This window comes from Astyanax mexicanus, chromosome 19 (assembly GCF_023375975.1).
Source record: "Astyanax mexicanus isolate ESR-SI-001 chromosome 19, AstMex3_surface, whole genome shotgun sequence".
NCBI lineage: Eukaryota > Metazoa > Chordata > Actinopteri > Characiformes > Acestrorhamphidae > Astyanax > Astyanax mexicanus.
The window spans coordinates 4,099,652-4,120,000 of record NC_064426.1 but is presented as its reverse complement, the minus strand read 5'-3'; the positions used below and the strand labels follow the sequence as shown (position 1 = coordinate 4,120,000).

Here is a 20,349-nt window from a genome sequence, read left to right as displayed (position 1 = left end):
CTCTCTTACTGTCTCTCTCTTTTTGCCGCTCATTATTCTCGTGGAATGTGATGGCACTGCACATCAGTCAGCTCCGCTCCCACACACTCTAACACACACACACACACTTCAACACAAGCTAACACACACAGACTCACACACACTCACACTAATACATACGCTCTTTCTCATTGCTAATGCCACTCAGGCTTTCCTGGGCTGATATTCCGCACAGCAGCTTCAGCCAGACACGCTAGGTCAGAGGTACTGTTTGTGTGACCTGTGTGTGTGTGTGTGTGTGTGTGTGTGTGTGTGTGTGTGTGTGTGTGTGTGTGTGTGTGTGTTAGGCTGATGCAACCAGACATTGGTAGTCAGAAGTACTTGGACTGTGTGTCTGCATGTGTGCTTCTGCTTGTGAAAACCAGCAGGTACTGCAGTTCAGAGGTGTTGCATGTGTGTGTGTGTTTGTGTGTGTGTGTGTGTTTGTGTGTGTGTGTGTGTGTGTGTTTGTGTGTGTGTGTGTGTGTACAGAGAGATTGTGTATGATGGTTTTGACAGTCTAGTTAAGGCTATAATTTGGCTATATGCCAATATGCGGTGGCCTCGAGGCTGGCAGCGTATAAAAACCCAGCAGACAGAAGGTGTGTGTGTGTGTGTGTGTGTGTGTGTGTGTGAGGGGGTGTGTGATTGATGTTTGCAGCCACAGGTACCCGGTTGAGGGGAAGATGCTGCCAGCGTCAAAGCGATCTTAATTTAGAGCTACAGATCTCACAGACAGACAGGAGCGCTGAGAGGGGCGGAGCTGTATGGTGCGCTGTTTATTGAGGGGCGGGGCTTAACGCTGCAGATTATTATATCAGTGTTATACTGTGTTTATTTCTGCTACAGTATCAGGTATTCATATTAGCAGTTTATTGAGGATCGATTATCAGTATTAATATCAATAATTAAGGATTGATATTCTATCTGTAGTAACAAGCACTTGAGGATTAGTTATTATTTCAATATCAAAATATATATTAGGATTAATATCTTAATATTGAGAGATACTTAAGGATCAGGGGTCTAAAGGCATTTTACTAGTTGTTGCATGTCTTCATAAATTTGCCTTTAAAGGCACATGCATATACCATAAAACTTATATGGATCACACCAAACACCATACTGTATTTACATACAGTGCAGGTCCAGCGTTACTGAGGTACTGCCTAATTAAACAAACACAGTTTTATTAAATACACTCATCTTTAAATGGTTTGGAGTCTTCAGCTCCACTGTTTCTCTGTTGCTGATTCCAACCATGTTGCACAAACTGTTTACAGCTTTGTGGGCGTGTCCTGTGTATGCACCAATCACAGTGGAGAGGGTGATGACAAATCTACCAATCAGGCAGGGCGAGAGGCAAAGCAAGAGGTGGAGCCTGGTCAGAAAACAAACACACATATACACACAGATACATGTACACACAGACGCACACACATATACAGAAATATACACACGGACACATATACACACAGATACATATACACACAGACAAATAAACACACAGATACACACACACACACACATACACAAATATACACATATACACACAGATACATATACACACATATTCACACAGACATATATATACACAGACACATAAACACACATATATACACATATACACAAAACACAATATGCAGCCATTCTCACAGACATATATACACACATATACACAGATACATATACACACGAACACACAGACAAGTACACACAGATACATATACACACAGACACATATACACACAGATACATATACACACATGCAGTATTCACACAGACATGTATACACACAGATACATATACACACAGACAAATACACACAGATACATATACACACAGACACATATACACACAGATACATATACACACATGCAGTATTCACACAGACATGTATACACACAGATACATATACACACAGACAAATACACACAGATACATATACACACACAGACATACACAGACACGCATACACATATATACACTTGCACACACACACACATACTCGCACGTGTGCACAGCATGTACATGAGAGGAGGATGTATCTAACAATTACATTTAATTACAGTCGTTTGATTAAACGCATATTGGTTATGGCTAATTATCATCATTACATTACCTCAGAGCAGCAGAGACGCAGTGTGTTTGTGTTACAGCTTCACAAGACCAGGACAAAAAACTACTGATAAATATATAACAAGCCTGTGTGTGTGTGTGTGTGTGTGTGTGCGTGTGTGTGTGCGTGTGTGTGTGTGTGTGTGTGTGTGTGTGTGTGTGTGTGTGTGTGTGTGTGTGTGTTTAATTGTAAGCAGAGGCTGGTTGTGGGTCTGTATCTGGTTCACTGCAGGGTGGTGTGAAAATTTTCCCATAATCCCCTGTGCTCTGCACTCATTTACACTGCCTCTCATTAGCCTGATTGATCCACCATAACACACACACACACACACACACACACACAAACACACACACGCATTTAGACACGCTCATACTCTCTCTGTCCGTCTTGTTCTTTTTCACAATCTCTTAGTATTTTTCTCTATCTATCTGTTTTTAACCTCTCTTGCTTTTACTCACTTTAGTAGTTCTGTCCATCCTTCCTCATTCTGTCATTCTCTCACTCTTTCTCTTTCTCTTCTCTGAGTATCTCTCCCTTTCTTTTTTCTCTCTTACTCTCTTTTCTAATCTCTTTCTATCTCATACCATTTCTTACTATCTTTTTCTTAATTTATCTCTATCTAGTTCTCTTTTGGAAGGTCTTTTAATCCTCTTTTACTCTCTCTTTTATCTTTTATCTTTCTTACTTTCTTAATATATCTCTCTATCATGGGCCCTGTCATACACCCTGCACAAGGCTTGTTGCAATGCTCATTGCTATCTTACACCTGGTCAACAGTCTATTTTCACACCTTGCGCCCACACTCTTTAGAAGTTAATAAGTCTACACTGATGGGCGTGGCGTTCTGGAAAACACAGGAGCTCCACTGACTGATTAAAACCCTGACAACAGTCAATCATCAGAGTCCATTCCTATTGGTGCGCCATGTGGCAGAGTGCAAAAACCAAATTTTAACTCAACAATAAACTGAATAAAGAATAAAATAACATTGTTGTTCCCCTAATAAATGAGCTGCTGGTGTATCTTCACAGTATGAACGAGCAGCTCAGTATCTGTCTCTGCTGAGACGCACAAAAGCGCTGCACTGTTAAAATACAAACGTGCCAAAGTCAGAGCTCACCTGGCTCTAAAAGGGAATGACAACTGAAACACTGATTGGTTTATTTCACGTTACACCCAAAATTAACTACACCCATGAGTAAGTAAGAAAATAAGTACATGCCTTTTGTGTGTTTCTGTCCTTAATTATCTTTCTTCACTCACTCACTCACTCACTCTCTCTCTCTCTCTCTCTCTCTCTCTCTCTATCTCTTCCAGTTTAATTCAAAAGTGCTTTATTGAGATGACTGTTAATAATTCCATTATTACCACATCAATGGAAGAACACAGTTACTAACAGACTGATTCATCAAAACCCAGGCAGATCTGTTACTCCACCTCCACACAATCTTCCTCTCTTTCTTTTTCTCTGTCTCTCCATCTGTCTCTCCGTTTATCCTTTGCTGTTCTTTTTCTCTTTCTTTTCTTCTTCAGTCTGTATCTCAGTTCAGGAGTTCTGTACGGCTCTGACTTTATTAAGGATTACACGGCTGGAGCAGATGTTGAACTAATGTTGATTTTAATTAGTTACAGCACAAATAATGTGTAATATATTAATAATTAATAAACCCTCTCTCTCTCTCTCTCTCTCTCTCTCTCTCTCTCTCTCTCAGGACTAATGATCAGCTGGTGGCCTTTCTGTCCAAATATCGTGATATGAACTTCATCAAATCCCACGGCAGAGACAACGCACGGTGAGTAACAGCACCTCACGAACACGCTTCAGCTCACAAATCCAGCTTTTACATCAACAATAAACAGAATAAAGAATAAAAAACAGCTCTGGAAAAAATCACTTTAGTTTCTGAATCAGTTTCTCTGATTTTGTTATTTATTTTTACGTATATGTTTGAGTAAAATTGTAAAAACATTGTTGTTTTATTCTATAAACTACAGACAACATTTCTCCCAAATTCCAAAATCAAAATATTGTCATTTAGAGCATTCATTTTTTTTTTGCAGAAAATGAGAAATAGTTCAAATAACAAAAAAAAGATCAGAAAAAAACCTTTCAGACCTCAAATAATTAAAGCAAAGAAAAAAAGTTCATATTTATAAAGTTTTAAGTTCAGAGTTCAGAAATCAATATTTGGTGGAATAACCCTGTTTTTTAATCACATTCACAGTTTTTTCATGCATCTTGGCATCATTTTCTCCTCCACCAGTCTTACACACTGCTTTTGGATAACTTTATGCTGCTTTACTCCTGGTGCAAAAATTCAAGCAGTTCAGTTTGGTGGTTTGATGGTTTGTGATCATCCATCTTCCTCTTGATTTTATTCCAGAGGTTTTCAATTTGGTAAAATCAAAGAAAAACATCATTTTTAGGTGATCTCTTATTTTTTTCCAGAGCTGTAACTTTGCTGTTTCCTTTAAATGAGTTGCTAGTGTATTTTTACGATCCGATATGTCAGTGTCAGAGTGTTCCTGCTCACTGATTGGTTCATTTTACATTTCCCAAAACACACCCTTGATTATTTAAGAGAGTTGATACATGCTTTCTACATGTTTCGATCTGCACAAGGCTCATTCTTCACACCCTCACAATACCAAAGACACACCAACACGCCCTAAATTAATCAGGGTGATGCACAATAGACCAGTGCACTAACGATCACTAAAACAGGGCCCTGAGTCTCTGTGGATGCAGTAATGCTGTGGATCAGTAACTGTCTCTTTTAGCAGGTCTGTTACAGTACATATGACCTGCAGTTGAGCTTAATAAGACGTGACAGAGTTGTGACTGAGCCTCTCGCGCTCTATTTTTAACGAGCTCTCGTCCTCTTTTCTCTGTCTGTTCTCTCTCTTTTCTCTCTCCGTCTCTGATTACGCTACATGTCAGTATCAGATATGGTCAGCGCTGCAGTCCCTGGAGCGTTTAATTACTGAAGGACAGGACTGCAGTGTGTGAGCGCTGGGCTGGATCTGAAATCAGCATGTCTTAGACTCGGGATTACTGTGAGCTTCAGACGCTGGTTAGAACTTCAAGAGCTCAGGATGATACAGATATAGTTAAATAGAGTTAAAAAAAAGGAGCAGCAGCAGCTTGAGTTCAGGCTGTTGGGGATCAGAATCATAATATCTTAAAAATATGGCCAAAAAATGAACAGTCAGGACAGATGAGAAGCATGATACTTCTGTAGTTACTGTGCCGTGACTTTTGCCATATTCTTGCTGCCATAGTTGCTTCTCTGTTCGTATGGTCAATACTAGCCAGATTCTGCCAGTCACGATCATTACCACCCACTGTGTTCTGTCTGTGTGTTCCACCACGCCTGTGTTGCCAAGATAGCAATAAACATCCCACTGTTGATTATTGTCTAGGTTTTATTGAGTCAGTGGCGCACCTATGTTTTCTAATGCAACGATAACAATACGCCAGTAATCTACCTAAACACACCTCACTTCCAGACCACCAAATTGGTGTCGTTTGCATCCCCTTAAAATAACGTGTAAATGTGCATTAAAATAACTTTTAAATACAATATATTATTATACATTGTGTCTTCTATATTGACCTAATTGCAAAAGTAAGGTATGTAATTAAAACATTAATAAAAACTACCAAGAACACTGAAAAAATAGCATTTGTTACCTGTCCCCACTCTCTTTTTTTTTTTTTTTTTGCGTTGTTATGTGACTCCAAATCTCATCTATGCTTTAAATATATGTATTTATAATAAATTCATAATATTTAAGTTAAAATACACTTTTTAGTTGAAAAAGCAAAGAAGAGTCACATTTTTTCCACTTTTTCTTGGTACATAATTTATTTATTTATTTATTTAATAAATTACACGCTAGTAAATTTGACCAATTTCAGGTTTGGGTCTGCTTGAAAATGTGCATGTGCATGTGCATGCATATAAAGTGATTATTTTTTTCATAAATATTGATTATTTGAACATGTAGTCAAATATTTCTTTAAAATAAATACTTTCTTGAGAGAAAATCAAATGAATTAGTGGACTTGCTTTTAAATATGTTTTTTTTTTTTTTATAAATGTCACATGATTTTTGGTAACAGGACCGAGAAAAATTTAACCATCTTTCGGTTTTTAAAGCTTAAATAGAGATATAGAGATATATTAGATTCAGACTTGAAAAATTATAAAAAAATAAAGTTTAATTTGGATATTCTGAAGCACTGTTGCTATTTAAACGACGCAGGTGCAAGGCGTGAAATTATGACAGGTAAGACAGGGCCTGTAGTATTGATCCTGACTCCTGAATGTTCTCTGCAGCTTCATCAGAAAGCAGGGTCTGGACCGGCTGTTCTTCGAGTGTGACACGCACATGTGGCGTCTGGGGGACAGGAAGATTCCTGAGGGCATCTCGGTGGACGGAGGCTCTGATTGGTTCCTGCTGAACCGAGCGTTTGTGGAATATGTCATCAACTCGCAGGACGACCTCGTGACCAGCATGAAGCGCTTCTATGCCTACACACTCCTGCCTGCTGAGGTGAGCTACTGCAATTCTGAATCAGTCATCCAAACTATGAAGAAACATATATATGGAATTATTTACTAAACAAAAAAGTGCTAAACCAACCAGAATATTTTTATATTTTATATTTTAGTTCCTTCAAAGTAGCACCTCTTGCTTAGATAGAGACAGTTTTGCACATCTCTGCTGGATTTTCTCAGTCAGTTTTATAAGGTAGAGTCACCTGGAATTCAGGCTTTCAGTTAACAGCTGTGCTGAACTCATCAAGAGTTAATTTCTTGGATTTATTTCCTTTTAATAAAGTGTTTGAGAGCATCAGTTAAAGTAAAGTAGTGAAGAGGTAGAGTTACATGTATACAGTGAATAGTGAATATTTGAGTAATGTTCTAATCCAGGTTATGAGAAACAAGAACTCCTGCAAAAAACATCAAAAAGGTTATAATGATGAAACTGGCACTCATCAGGACTGCACCAGGAGAAGTCTATCAGAGTTACCAGCATAATGAACCACAAGATAACAGCCTGGATGACTTAAGCATTTATTTATTCATTTCCAATGTAAAAAATTACGAAACAAATTATGTCGCAATTATGTTAATTAGACGTTGTATTATTTCGATTGCGATGTGTTGAGTCTGAGAGCGAGCTGTGATTGGTTGTTCCTCCTCAGTTCAGTTATTCAGTTCCTGTGTATCGGCTTCTGGCTGGAAAAGGCCAGGCTCTTCTTCATTCACCCTCTTTTTTCCTTTTTTCTCTGATGTAGACGTTTAACAGAGCAGACCTCCCGATAAGGCCTCTCTGTAAGACATCCATCTTCATTTTATCAGATGTCATTACTTCTCTCTCTCTCTCTCTCTCTCTCTCTCTGTGCAGTCGTTTTTCCACACCGTGCTGGAGAACAGCCCGCACTGTGAGAGCATGGTGGACAATAACCTGCGCATCACCAACTGGAACAGGAAGCTGGGCTGTAAGTGCCAGTATAAACACATCGTGGACTGGTGCGGCTGCTCGCCCAACGACTTCAAACCCTCCGACCTGCCACGCTTCCAGGTGAGCGACGGCTTCTTACAGCTGTGTTGGGTTTATAGTACATACAGCTCTGGATATATATGTTCAAGTAAAATGAACAGTGTTGTTTTATTCTATAAACTACCAACAACATTTCTCCCAAATTCCAAATAAAAATATTTTCATTTAGAGCATATATTTGCAGAAAATGAGAAATGGCGGAAAGAGTTTAGAAGTCAATTAATTATTTGGGGAATAAACCTGGTTTTAAATCACAGTTTTCATGCATCTTGGCATCATGTTCTCCTCCACCAGTCTTACGCACTGCTTTTGGAGTAAATATTCAAGCTGATCAGCTGATCAGTTTGTAGGATCAGTTCAGCAGATCAGTTCAGTGGTCATTTCAGCAGATGGAACAGTTCCGCAGATGGATCAGTTCAGCAGATCAGTTCAGTGGATCGGTTTAGTGGATCAGTTCAGCGGTCAGTTCATAGGATCAGTTTAGCTGATCAGTTCAGTGGATCGGTTTAGTGGATCAGTTCAGCTGATCAGTTTGTAGGATCAGTTTAGCTGATCAGTTCAGTGGATCAGTTCAGCAGATGGAACAGTTCCGCAGATGGATCAGTTCAGCAGATCAGTTCAGTGGATCGGTATAGTGGATCAGTTCAGCGGATCGGTATAGTGGATCAGTTCAGCGATCAGTTCAGCGTATCAGCTCAACAGATCAGTTCAGTGGATCGGTTTAGTGGATCAGTTGAGCGGTCAGTTCATTGGATCAGTTCAGTGGATCAGTTCCGCAGATGGATCAGTTCAGTGGATCAGTTCAGCATATGGATCAGTTCAGCAGATGGATCAGTTCAGCAGATGGATCAGTTTATATATTTAGTCTCGCTCGACTCTTCAGCAGGTTTAACAGTGTTAAGCTCAGGTCTGGGGCGGATCTCCCTCAGCGCTGCATTAGTGCCGCTGCGGGCCTTTTACTGCCGCTTAATTTGGCCCTAACAAACAGCTAATAGCGCGAGACAGGTCGGCCAGCCGGGGCCGATCCCGGCTCTGATTAGAAATCCAATGAGATTTAACAAGAAGAGAAGCTGCGCTAACTCGGGCCCACCGCCGCACGCCGCTCTGTAATTAACTGTGGCCGAGAGCAGAGGGGCCGGCGCTGGATCAATCGCAGAGGCGGCCTTTCATCGAAATGATTTCAATATCGGCCGTCCAATAGCAGTCCTTAACATTTACATTCAGCAGCACAGCTGTTCAGAGGACTGGAGGCGTGTGGATCTCAGGAGTTCTGTGTTTTATAGAGACTGTAAGATGTGTAGTAAAGATAAAAGCACTGTGATAAACAATAATACATGTATTTTAAGTGTTTTATTAAGTATTTCAAGCACCCTGTAGAGGACTACATATCATCCCACCGCCCAATCAGAAAAATACCACGACCTGCCCCCGTTACTCTTACTCTTCCAAGAAATAGAAGAAAAGAGGAATGAGAGGAAAGTAAGAGAAAGAAAGAGATAGAACAAGAGAAAGAGATAAAGAAAGAGACAGAACAAGAGAGAGAGAAAGATACAAAACAAGAGAAAGAGACTGACAGGAAATAGTGAGAGAAAGTGAGAGAGAGAAGAAAACGAGAGGAAGAAAGAGAGAGACAGACTGAACAAAAGAAAGTGACAGACAGACAGAACAAGAGAAAGAGAGTAAGAAAGAGACAGAACAAGTAAAAGAGAGAAAGAGACAGAACAAGAGAAGGAGACTGACAGGAAATAGTGAGAGAAAGGGAGAGAGAGAGAGAACGAGAGAAAGAAAGAGAGAGACAGACAGAACAAAAAAGTGACAGACAGAACAAGAGAAAGAGAGTAAGAAAGAGACAGAACAAGAGAAAGAGAGAAAGAGACAGAACAAGAGAAAGAGACTGACAGGAAATAGTGAGAGAAAAGGAGAGAGAGAGAATGAGAGAAAGAAAGAGAGAGACAGACAGAACAAAATAAAGTGACAGACAGACAGAACAAGAGAAAGAGAGAAAGAAAGAGACAGAACAAGAGAAAGAGACAGAACAAGAGAAAAAGACTGACAGGAAATAGTGAGAGAAAGTGAGAGAGAGAAAACGAGAGAAAGAAAGAGAGACAGAAAGAACAAGAGAAAGATACTGACAGGAAATAGTGAGAGAAAGGGAAAGAGAGAGAACAAGAGAAAGAAAGAGAGAGACAGATAGAACAAGAGAAAGAGACCGAAAGGAAAGAGAGTAAAAGAAAGAGCGAAAGATAGAGAGAAAAAGGGAAAACAGAGGGGAACTGAGGGGAAATAGAAAAGGAGAGCAAGATGATGAAAGAGAGAAAGTGAGAGAGTGAAAGTAAGATGAAAGAAAGAGAGAGGGGATGTGAAAGAGAGGCTGAGAGGAAAGAGAGAGTGAGAGAGAATAGAAACAATAATTTGATACTGAAAGAAAAGCAAGGAAAAAAGAGTGATGCAACGAGATAGAGAGAAACAGAGGGAGATAGAGAGTGAGTAATAGAGGAAACAAAAACATAAGAGCCTGCTGGTGAAGTGAGAGAGAAAGAGACAGAGAGAGAAAAGAAAGAGGAAGACAAAATATGGGATAGAGACTGAGAGAAAATAGAGAAAGAGCGTGATAGAGGAAACAATATAGTGAGACTATAAGAAAAGAGAAGAAAAGAGAGTGAGACAGCGATAGAGAGAGAGAAAGACTAAGACTAAGAACTAATTGATTCCACAGCGACCATCTAGCAACACCTTTGCAGCCACCTAGCAACTTCTTAATAAATAACTCAATAGGAAATACCTAGAATACTGTAGCAACCACCTAGCAGAACCATAGCAACCACCTAGCAACACCACAGCAACAGAGAGAAGCTGAGGGAAAAGAGGGAAAAGAGTAGCTGCTTTCCTCATAACCCGGTTACACTGTATACGTGTTCCAGTTCATGACATCATCACTGTAAGTCGCCTCCCCCTCCCAGTCCCCCCCAGTGCAGTGGTGTGGAGCCCACCCGGCACTGGGCCGAGTGCCGGGTGCGGTGTGTGAGGAGTGACAGGTTGTAAATGAGGTTTGCCGGGACGCCGCGGTCCCGTGATTAAAGTCAGAATCACATTAAGACCAGCAGGAAATAACATGCCGAGGTACCGGCCGGAGCCTCCGGCTGCACTGCTAATTACCACTTCCTTTTCCGAATGGGTCTGCACGTGTGTGTGTGTGTGTGTGTGTGTGTGTGTGTGTGTGTCACTGCTTCAGCTGGCCCAGCAGTAGAGGATGAGTTGCTTATGAGAAAAGGAAATCCCAGCCTTCCAAAATAGCCATAACATTAAGAACATATTTTTGATTGAATTCACTCCCAGTAATTTCCCTCATTCAAACTCAAAGTCAAGTACATGCCGGAGCAGATCTGCTGATTCCTAACTTTCTATCTACATTCCAGACCCCATGATACTGTGATCAAAAGTGCAGATGATTTATTATAATCTGAATTAAAAATTGATGACTCTGGAATATTTTGCATTCAATATAATACATATACAAATAAATATAATGCATTCAATCAGATCCTGCAACAGCTCTGTCCTGAATCAGCCACTTCCACTCCCACACTACACAGCTCACTTTTACAGAATGTAGCTGAAACTCTATTTATATATTTATATGAAAACCTATTCTAAATTGCAGTCTTTAAAATTTTGATTTAAATCTATTATGAACTTTTGATTGGTGACGCGAGTAATTTAAACATAATTTTTATTGATTCCCGATCTCTTAGCGATCCACTATCTGTTTTTAAATGGTGAGCTCATCAATTAACATTTGATTGTTAATTCCAATTTTCTTCTAACAACGAAGCAGTGATTCCAATATTTTTATGATAAGTCTTTTAAATAGCATTTTCCCTAAATTTTACAGTGAATTTGATCTTTTAAACAGTGTATCCAGTCTTTTCAGCAGTGAATACAAACATTTGAATGGTAGTTCAAAATGTAGAGTTTTTTAATGATGACTTATTAAAATTCCAGTCTTTTAAAAATATGGATACCATTATTCCAATATTTTATTCTTTCAAAGTCAACAGTGATTTCAGTAACGGTGACTTAAATATTGGTTATTAATTGCAGACTTTGTGAATGATCATTGTGAATATACAGAACTGGTAAATTAAGAGATCACTTAAAAATGACTTTCTTTGATTTTACCAAATTAAAAACCTCTGGAATATAATCAAGAGGAAGATGGATGATCACAAGCCATTAAACCATCAAACTGAACTGCTTGAATTTTTGCACCAGGAGTAAAGCAGCATCAAGTTATCCAAAAGCAGTGTGTAAGACTGGTGGAGGAGAACATGATGCCAAGATGCATGAAAAAACTGTGATTAAAAACCAGGGTTATTCCACCAAATATTGATTTCTGAACTCTTAAAACTTTATTGTTTTCTTTGCATTATTTGAGGTTTGAGTTCAGTTTCCCAAACATAAACCTATAAATAGCAAAATCGGAGAAACTGATTCAGAAACTGAAGTGCTCTCTTATTTTTTTACAGAGCTGTGTTTCACAGAATACCTTTAAACAGCATAAATCCACTTACTAAGCATTATAACTTATAATTCTTGATGGTTTTAAATCATGATTTCAAGCTTTTGATTGATGATTCCAATTATTTAAACAGTAAATCCAGTGTTTTCTCTGATTCCGAACGTTTGGACAGACAGCAGTATAAATAGAGCAGTAATTTGACAGTGATGAATCTAGACTGCTCTAAGGGTTAACCATTTCCAGTCTGTGCTGGGAAAGAGAGAGCGGGAGAAAGGAGGAGAGGTGGGGGAGGGGCCTGAGAGCGTCGGCAGGCCATTAAGACTGAAGGCCGGAGCTCAGTGGAGGGTTTTGAGTAATTACCCTCTGACAATGCTCAGTTTTTGGCGACGGCCCGTGAAAAGAGAGCGGACAAAGGGCCGAGCGACGGAGGCCTGAAATGCGTTGTGGCAGATTCAGTTTGTTCACAAGCCGCTCTGCTCCCGGAGCCTCGACTGAGAGAACTTCCTGAACACGCCGCCGCTCTAAATCACCTTATTATCTCTCGCTCTCTCTCTTTTTCTCTCTCTTGCTCTCTCTCTCATTTTTTTTTTTCAATTTAAAATAGCTTTATTGGCATGAATTGCAATTAACAACTTTTGCCAAAACAATGAAACAAGAAGTTAATATACATACTTTCCTTCTCAGTAAACTGCTTGTCTGTCAGCATCTCTTCATCCTCCTCCTCTTCCTCTATCTCCTGCAGCAAACCACCAGGCCCACGTTCTTCGCCCGGAAGTTTGAGGCCAGCGTCAACCAGGAGATCGTCAACCAGCTGGACTCCTTCCTGTTCGGCAGCCTCCCTCAGGGAACGCCGGCTCTCAGCTCGTACTGGGAGAACCTTTACGACGAGGCGGACGGCGTCCACAGCCTGAGCGACACCCTGCTCACACACCTCCACGCCTTCGCCCGCCTCGGCCTCACCCGCGCCACCAGCTCCCTGCAGGGAGACTCCAGCGACAACCACTGCAGGTCAGTGCGACCAGATCTATACAGTCTAACTCTCCACATCTAAAAGAACAGCCCACATCCAGGCCTGTACAATCGAACTCTTAAAGGAGAACACCGGTGTAAAATGGACTTTTGTTGTAGTAAAACGTGATAAAAAGTTCTTACATTTGATGAATAGCACACCTCCGTTCTCCCACAGCGTTCTGAGATTTTTTAAGTTTGTCCACAGCCTTCAGACTGGGCAACAAGGGTAAAATAAATCGCTTTTTACACCGTTATCCACCTCAAAGTAGCCTTTGAGCGTAGCCTGCCGCATAGCCTGCCTCCTGGCGCCGGCTGATACCTGGCTATGCGGCTATGCATATATATGTCATTATCAGTACAGTGATGGCGGCGCTCGGAGCTGAAGTTAGCGTAATGGGATGTAAACACTAGTTTTTAATAAGCTTGTGGTGCACTTTGTCAGGGCTCTCCAGATTCTGGCAAGGAGGTGAGGAGCTTCTTTGAGCTGGATAACGGTGAAAAAATCTATTTATCAGGGTAAATTATGCCCCGTGTCACCCAGTCTGAAGGGTGTTTGGACAAACTGTTAAGATTTCTGAATCTCAGAATGCTGTGGGAGAACGGAGGTGTGCTATTCAAATTTGTATCATGTTTTACTACAGCAAAAGTCCATTTTACACCAGAGTTCTCCTTTAAGTTTTAAAAGAATTAAAATCTACTGTCCAGCTGTAACGACCTTTAGGAACAGATAACATTCATATATTTCCTTTGCAATTATTGACCGAGGCTCTAAAACGATCAATAAAATAGGGCCCTGTGAATTCATGAATTCAATCAAACTGATAAGGCTGGACAGCAAGGGATGCATTTATTTACTATATAACGTTACATAACATGACAAACAAGGGTTTGTATTTTAAAGGCGTGTCTGAAGAATGTCAGCATAATTATCCATGAACAGCTCAGCAAATAAGCTAAGTATTAAAAAACTGCTGCCGTCCTCAGCAGCTTCTCCCAGGCTGGAAAAAACCCAATCCAAACTGAGAGAGAGAAGACTGAGATCTACTGTCTGTGGATCTGTGTGTGTGTGTGTGTGTGTTATACACCAGTTACATACATGAATTAATCCGTGCCTGCCCTGTAAATTAACGAATCGGTCACGTAAATGACCGCAAAAATCTGCCGGTTGAGATTTTAGAGCCATTAGCACAGCGGCTGTACTGTGTGTGGAAGGAGCTCTAAACAAGACCTGGGAGGGGTCGTGGAAGTGGGTAAGGGGGGAGGTGGGGGTGTTTAGGGGTTGTCGGGGGGTGTCGATGGGTGTTGGGGGGTGTCGAAGGGCACAAGGAGCTGCTTGTTGCCGGTGCGGAGTGTGTTCGGGCGCCGGTGGAGGGGTGCGGAGAGAGGGAGGGGTCTGTTTTTGGCAGGGCACTGTGACATCAGCGGTGGGAGAGGGAGGTGAGGCGCGTGAATGGAGCCTCTGTTAATGCCCGCGTGCTGGACGCCTCCCTGAGGGCCGGGCCGCTGTAAATATTTGCTGTTCTGCTTGTCAGGGGGGCCGTGGAGCTCCTCCAGCCCCTGCTGGAATACTGATGAGCCCCTGGGTGGGGCTTTTGACTCGCTGCTTTCTGCACCTCCTGCTGCTCCTCCTCCTCCTCCTCCTCCTCTTTATTCGCCTGCCATTGAATCAGTCTGTCCTCCTGCTGGGCTCAGCGGTTCGCCGTCACTGCTGTGACAAAACTCGCTATCACAGAAACGACAGCATCACAGTGACTTTATAAATGTTTCTAAGGCAGTGATGTTCTGAAAGAACCAGTTAATCTGGTGAAGATTCTCCCAGACCTTCTCTAAACCCCAAACTGCAGCTCATCTCACATTAAATGATTTAAAAATAGTCTTTTTTCCACTACTTATACTTAAAATACACTCCCTCTCTGCCTAGACACTCTAATATTTGGTTGGACCGCCTTTAGCATTGATGATGGTAGAGTCTGACCACTGCACAAAGCAGCCCTTCTCCATCCAGCACATCCCAAAGATTCTCAATGAGGTTAAGATCTGGACTCTGTGGTGAACTCTCTCTCAATCCATGTGTGAAAATGATAAATGATGATCTCATGCTCCCTGAACCCTGAACTCTTTCACAATTCCAGCACCATAAATTCTGACATTGTCTTATCTTGGAATATGCTCCATGTTCATCAGGGAAGAAAAAATAAATCCATTGATTCAGGAATAAGCTGGTCTATATTCAGTATATTCAGGTTTTCAGTCAGCTGACCTCATTCTTTCAGCACATACTGTTGCTGAACCTAAACCTGCAGATCAACTGCAGCATCAACCAACCAACCCCACATCATTTACTTGTAGTTAAATAGTTGTAGTTAACCATTGGAACCAATGGTTCTAAGAGCCCCCGAAGGCTTCTCGGTCTCCGTCAAGATTAGTTTCCATCAGTGATAATTAATTAAACGGAGAACTCCAGTGTGAAATGGTCTTGAGTTGTAGTGAAACATAATAATGAGTACAAACTTTTTTTTATCCAATAGCCCACCTTCATTCGCCCCCAGCATTCTCAAATACAGCGCTTTTAGCCAATGCTCTCAACAGGCTCACAATGCTAGCGCTAAAGAAAATAGCATTACCTATGCAAAGAAATCACTATTTTTAAATATCGATGTTTCACTACACCCCCAAGTCCATTTCACACCAGATTTTTTCTGTAAAACTCCTCGCAATCATCAGCAATCCTCGCCAAAATTATGTGGCTTAGAACATAAAAAAAAAAAAAACATGAAATGACCATGCTTAACAAGTTGGTGTTATGAATATAACTTAATTTTGGGAGAATTAGAATGATCCACGCCCTTTACTCCACCCACTAAGCCCTATATTAACCCTCACTTCCTCTCTTCCTACATGTCAAACTTCTTTCTTTCTCTTTCCCTTTTTTCCTGTATTAGATTCACACATCCCAGCAAAGCTGAACCCCAAACTCCTGCCCAAAACCTCTTTTAACCATGCAACAAAAACACTGTGAATATTGTAAAAAAAAAAAAAACTGTCATTTGTCTCTTCATAGGTACTTTGCCATGGGACATCCTGTGTCTGTCCATCTTTACTTCCTGTCTGACGAGTTCCAGGGATACCTGGTGAGGCATCACGCCACCAATCTGGCCACCAGTAAGCTGGAGACCCTGGAGACCTGGGTCATGCCCAAGAAGTTCTTCAAATTCACCAATCCGCCCAACACCTTCAACAGGCTGCAGTTAGCAGAGGTAAGAAAAATTAAGGTTTGCATGAAGGACAGGAGACCTAAAGTCCTCAAACTTTCAGAGCCTGAAAGACCGGATAAGTTGAATTTACTTAAAAAAAAAATTGAGCAAACCGGTTGCCTTAATAAAGTTAAGTAATGTGTAATAAAAACTTAAGTTAGCGTAACTTAGAACATGAAGTTACTACAACTAAAGGGGAAGTTGATTTAACTTTTTTATTTTTGTTATACTGTAAGACCAGATAAGTTGAGTTTACTTAACTTTTAAGGCAGCAGGTTACCTCAATTTTTTTTAAGTAATGGGAAATGAAAACTTGAGTTAGCATAAATTAAAACATTAAGGGAAACTTGATTTATTTCTAAAAGTAGCCCAGGGGGGGAATCACTACACACTGATGGTGAGCGTCAGTCAGAAACTGTTGGACACACCCAGTATGCAAATAGATTGTGACAGGAGCCAATGGAAAAGAAGCTGTTAAAGGCAAAACTAAAGGCAGACTAAACTCAGTTATCATAAGTTGTTTCAACTCTCAGTTCAAGAGCTCAGTTTGAATAGTACAGTATATGTGCCCACAAATTCAGTTCAACTAACTCAAAATAGTTGAGTTTTATTGTTTAGAAATCTCCAATCCAATTTTATATAAAACAGACTTAAATCATTTGAGTTCAAACAACATAAGGGTTTACAGTGGAAAAGTGCCACAAATGTTGCACTTTTGCTCAACAGTGAGAGGAACGTTCAGATCAGAGTCCCGCAGCTCCTCCCTCCGCCTGCAGTGATTCATGTTCGATGTACGGAGTCGCCTCATTGGCTGCCGTTGTGCATTCTTGTTTTTTTATTATCACATCTTCACAACAGTGATAACACACTCCGAACAGAATCACACGCGAGTCAGGCGGTGCCGGTCCAGCTCATTTATGCTGTGCCGCTGGACGTTGAAGAAGTGGGTGTTGTAAAAACGCTGTGGTTCTGTTGATTAAAAAAGAAAAAAAAAAAGAAAAAACAAAGTGGGAGAACAATGCTCGCTTTGTTGTTGGCCGGAGCAGTAAAAGTGTTCTGGCGGTGTGTGTGTGTGTGTGTATATATATATACGGGGAATTGACCTCCGAATATTATTGGTAATCTTAGTCTGCTGCACATTCTGCCTGACATCCTCCGTTAAACAACCAATAATTCAGACATTCTTTATTGATTTAGCTGTCAGCCAGCGCCATACCTGTCATCTTGCCCTTTGGCGTAATCAGTGATTTGTCTGCCCGGAGTTCGGGGAGGATAAAATAATGACTGCACGCTTTGCTGCGCCAGGTTTATCTGCTGCGAGACGAGGGGGGGGGGCGGGGGAGGGGGGTGGTGGGGAGCGCATGCTGTGTTGTGGAATAACACTTACGGAGACTCAGGAATAACAGGGACCGCTAACAGCCTCCTCGCAGCTCAGGGATGTTCCATACCTGGAAGGATACACAGGTACAAAGACTCAGGCTAATGGGAAGCTGTGGGTGGGAGGAGGAAGATCAGTTTCCACAACAGTGATCATCTTGACGGCGCACATTTCAGTTCCTAAGTACTCAATCTGATCATGCATTTTCTCTGTGAGATCTCTAATAGAGATCCAAAGGATCTAGAAGGATCCGAATTTTATATCTAGACCTTGAATCCAAGTTCTTGGTTGGTTGTAACACATCAAAGCCAATCAATGACATAATTGATTGGCTTTGATGTGTTCAATGTCCAGATCCAATTGAAGAGCTGAGATGTGGAAGAAGAGTTCACAACCAGGCATGTAGGCTGCAGTTGTGATGATTAAAAACTGTCTACATCAAAAGCTGCGTGGTTTAACTGTTTTTAATCTTTATTTAGATTAAAAACAGTTCACATCCAAAGATGTGCAATTACACTTTAAAAATGTAAAAGAACAGTTCAAATCCAGAGCTGGGCAGTCACATTTTAAATATGTACAAGAACAGTTCACATCCAAAGATATGCAATCAGACTTTAAAGATGTAAACGAACAGTTCATACCCAAAGCTAAAAGTGTAAAAGAACAGTTTACATCCAAAGATGTGCAATCAGACTTTAAAAATGTAAAAGAACAGTTCATAACTAAAGCTGTGCAATCCCACTTTAAAGATGTAAAAGAACAGTTCACCTCCAAAGCTGTTCAGTCCAACTCAAAACATAAACAAATATTCTTTCAAGCAAAAATATCAGTATTGGGACAAAATGGATATATTTGTCTGGCATATTTTAAAGCAATATTAAAAATTTAAGATTAAAACCATACAGGAAATATTGTGTAGTTCCCTCTGACCTATTAAGTCATGGAATCTTCTAGACCTCTGAAGGTGTCTTGTGGTATCCTTCAAGTCCTGTAAATAAGTTTAGAGGAGTGGCCTCTATGAGCATCAATAAGCCTTTGGCTTCCATGTCCCTATCGGTTTATCGGTTTTTCAGTTTATTGATTGTCCTTGAATATTTTTTTTTAGTAGGTATTTCCACTGTATTCTGGGAAATACACCACAAGATCTGCTTGTTGATTTGGAGATGCTTTGACCCCATCATTTGAGTCATCAAGCCACCACAATCTGGTTCTTATCAAAGTAACTCAAAAACGTCAAGATCAAATCCTTTCACGGGTTCCTATCTTCTATATAATCGATCCTCAAACCCACTTTTGGTTGATCAGTAAACGCCAGGTGCTCAGTTTACTCAACAGGATATTGCATTTTCAGAATTTCCTATAAACCCAGAACACATGGCACTGATCAGGAACAGCTCAAACTGAACCAAACCGCATCAAACCGGCGTCAAACCTGGTGCCCAGTTCTAGATTCAGTGTGTGTGTATTTGCGGCAGCGGGGGAGGTGGGTAGGAGGCCGGGAGTTATCTAGTGCCAGAACCCCGAGGCGACTCTCTTTCTCTCTCTCTCTTTTTCTCTTTCTCTCTCTCTCTTACTCTCTTTCTCCTATGCAAGACAACATCCCTCCCTCTCTCCTTAACCCCTCCCCCCTGTGCCCCTCGGTTCTCCGGCCGAGCCAGCGCCTCCAGAGGAAACACGGTGTTTGAGAGGGAAGGAGGTTTGATGGTTCACTCTAAGAGGGGGTCTGAGAGGGGGTCTGGGCACCAGATGAAGTTAAGTGGTTTACAGCGTCATGGCAGTGCCCTGAGGCTGGCTCTGAAGAGCGCCCTGGCTTCTCCGGGGCTTGTGGGTAATGACACCCAGGTGTGGTGGGCTGGTTTTATTCAGATGAATCAGATCTTATGCACCAGACAACACCAACATAACCTCAACCTCAGTTAGACAGAGTGTCTTAGAATGGCCAAGACTGTGGGTTGGGGCTCCATGGATGCCATTGCACGACTGACCCTGTGCTCTGAGCATTCTTATGTTTCTAAGGTCACTAGAAAAGGTTGTGGGTTCGATACCCATGTCTGGTAAGCTGTCACTGTTGGGCTCAGACCCCAGCTTTAACCTTCTAGTCCTATGGCACCAATGCCTGACCCTACACTTTGGTCACAGCTTCCTTAAGTCACAAGAGAGGGTTGTAGGTTTGATGCCCACTTCCATTAAGCTGACACTGATGGGTTATTGACTGAAGCTGTGCTCAAGCTGTATTAGGTCTATACAGAATGTTCTAGTTTTGATGCCCAACTACTCTAAGCTGCTAAGGCCTAAGTGTCCTACCCACATTTATCCGAGGCTAGAAATCTAATGTCTAAAGTCACTAAAAAAGGTTGTGTGTTTGATACCCATTTGCTAATTGGTGTTGTCCCCAAAATTATGACTTTTTATACAAAATCTGCCTAAATATCTCAATACCTTTACTATAGTGATATCACAGCAAAAACCTAAAACA

The 20,349-nt window shown here is 41.1% G+C and overlaps 1 protein-coding gene across 1 annotated transcript in view; it reads left to right on the top strand.

Annotated features, from left to right (window-relative positions):
• The window catches only part of xylt1 (xylosyltransferase I), a 118,051-nt gene that overhangs the window by 88,384 nt on the left and 9,318 nt on the right, over positions 1 to 20,349 (top strand). The window contains exons 5-9 of the mRNA XM_022676094.2: positions 3,850 to 3,930; positions 6,481 to 6,697; positions 7,556 to 7,732; positions 12,973 to 13,238; positions 16,303 to 16,498. Coding sequence (XP_022531815.2) covers positions 3,850 to 3,930; positions 6,481 to 6,697; positions 7,556 to 7,732; positions 12,973 to 13,238; positions 16,303 to 16,498 — 937 coding nt within the window. The remainder of the gene's footprint in view (positions 1 to 3,849; positions 3,931 to 6,480; positions 6,698 to 7,555; positions 7,733 to 12,972; positions 13,239 to 16,302; positions 16,499 to 20,349) is intronic.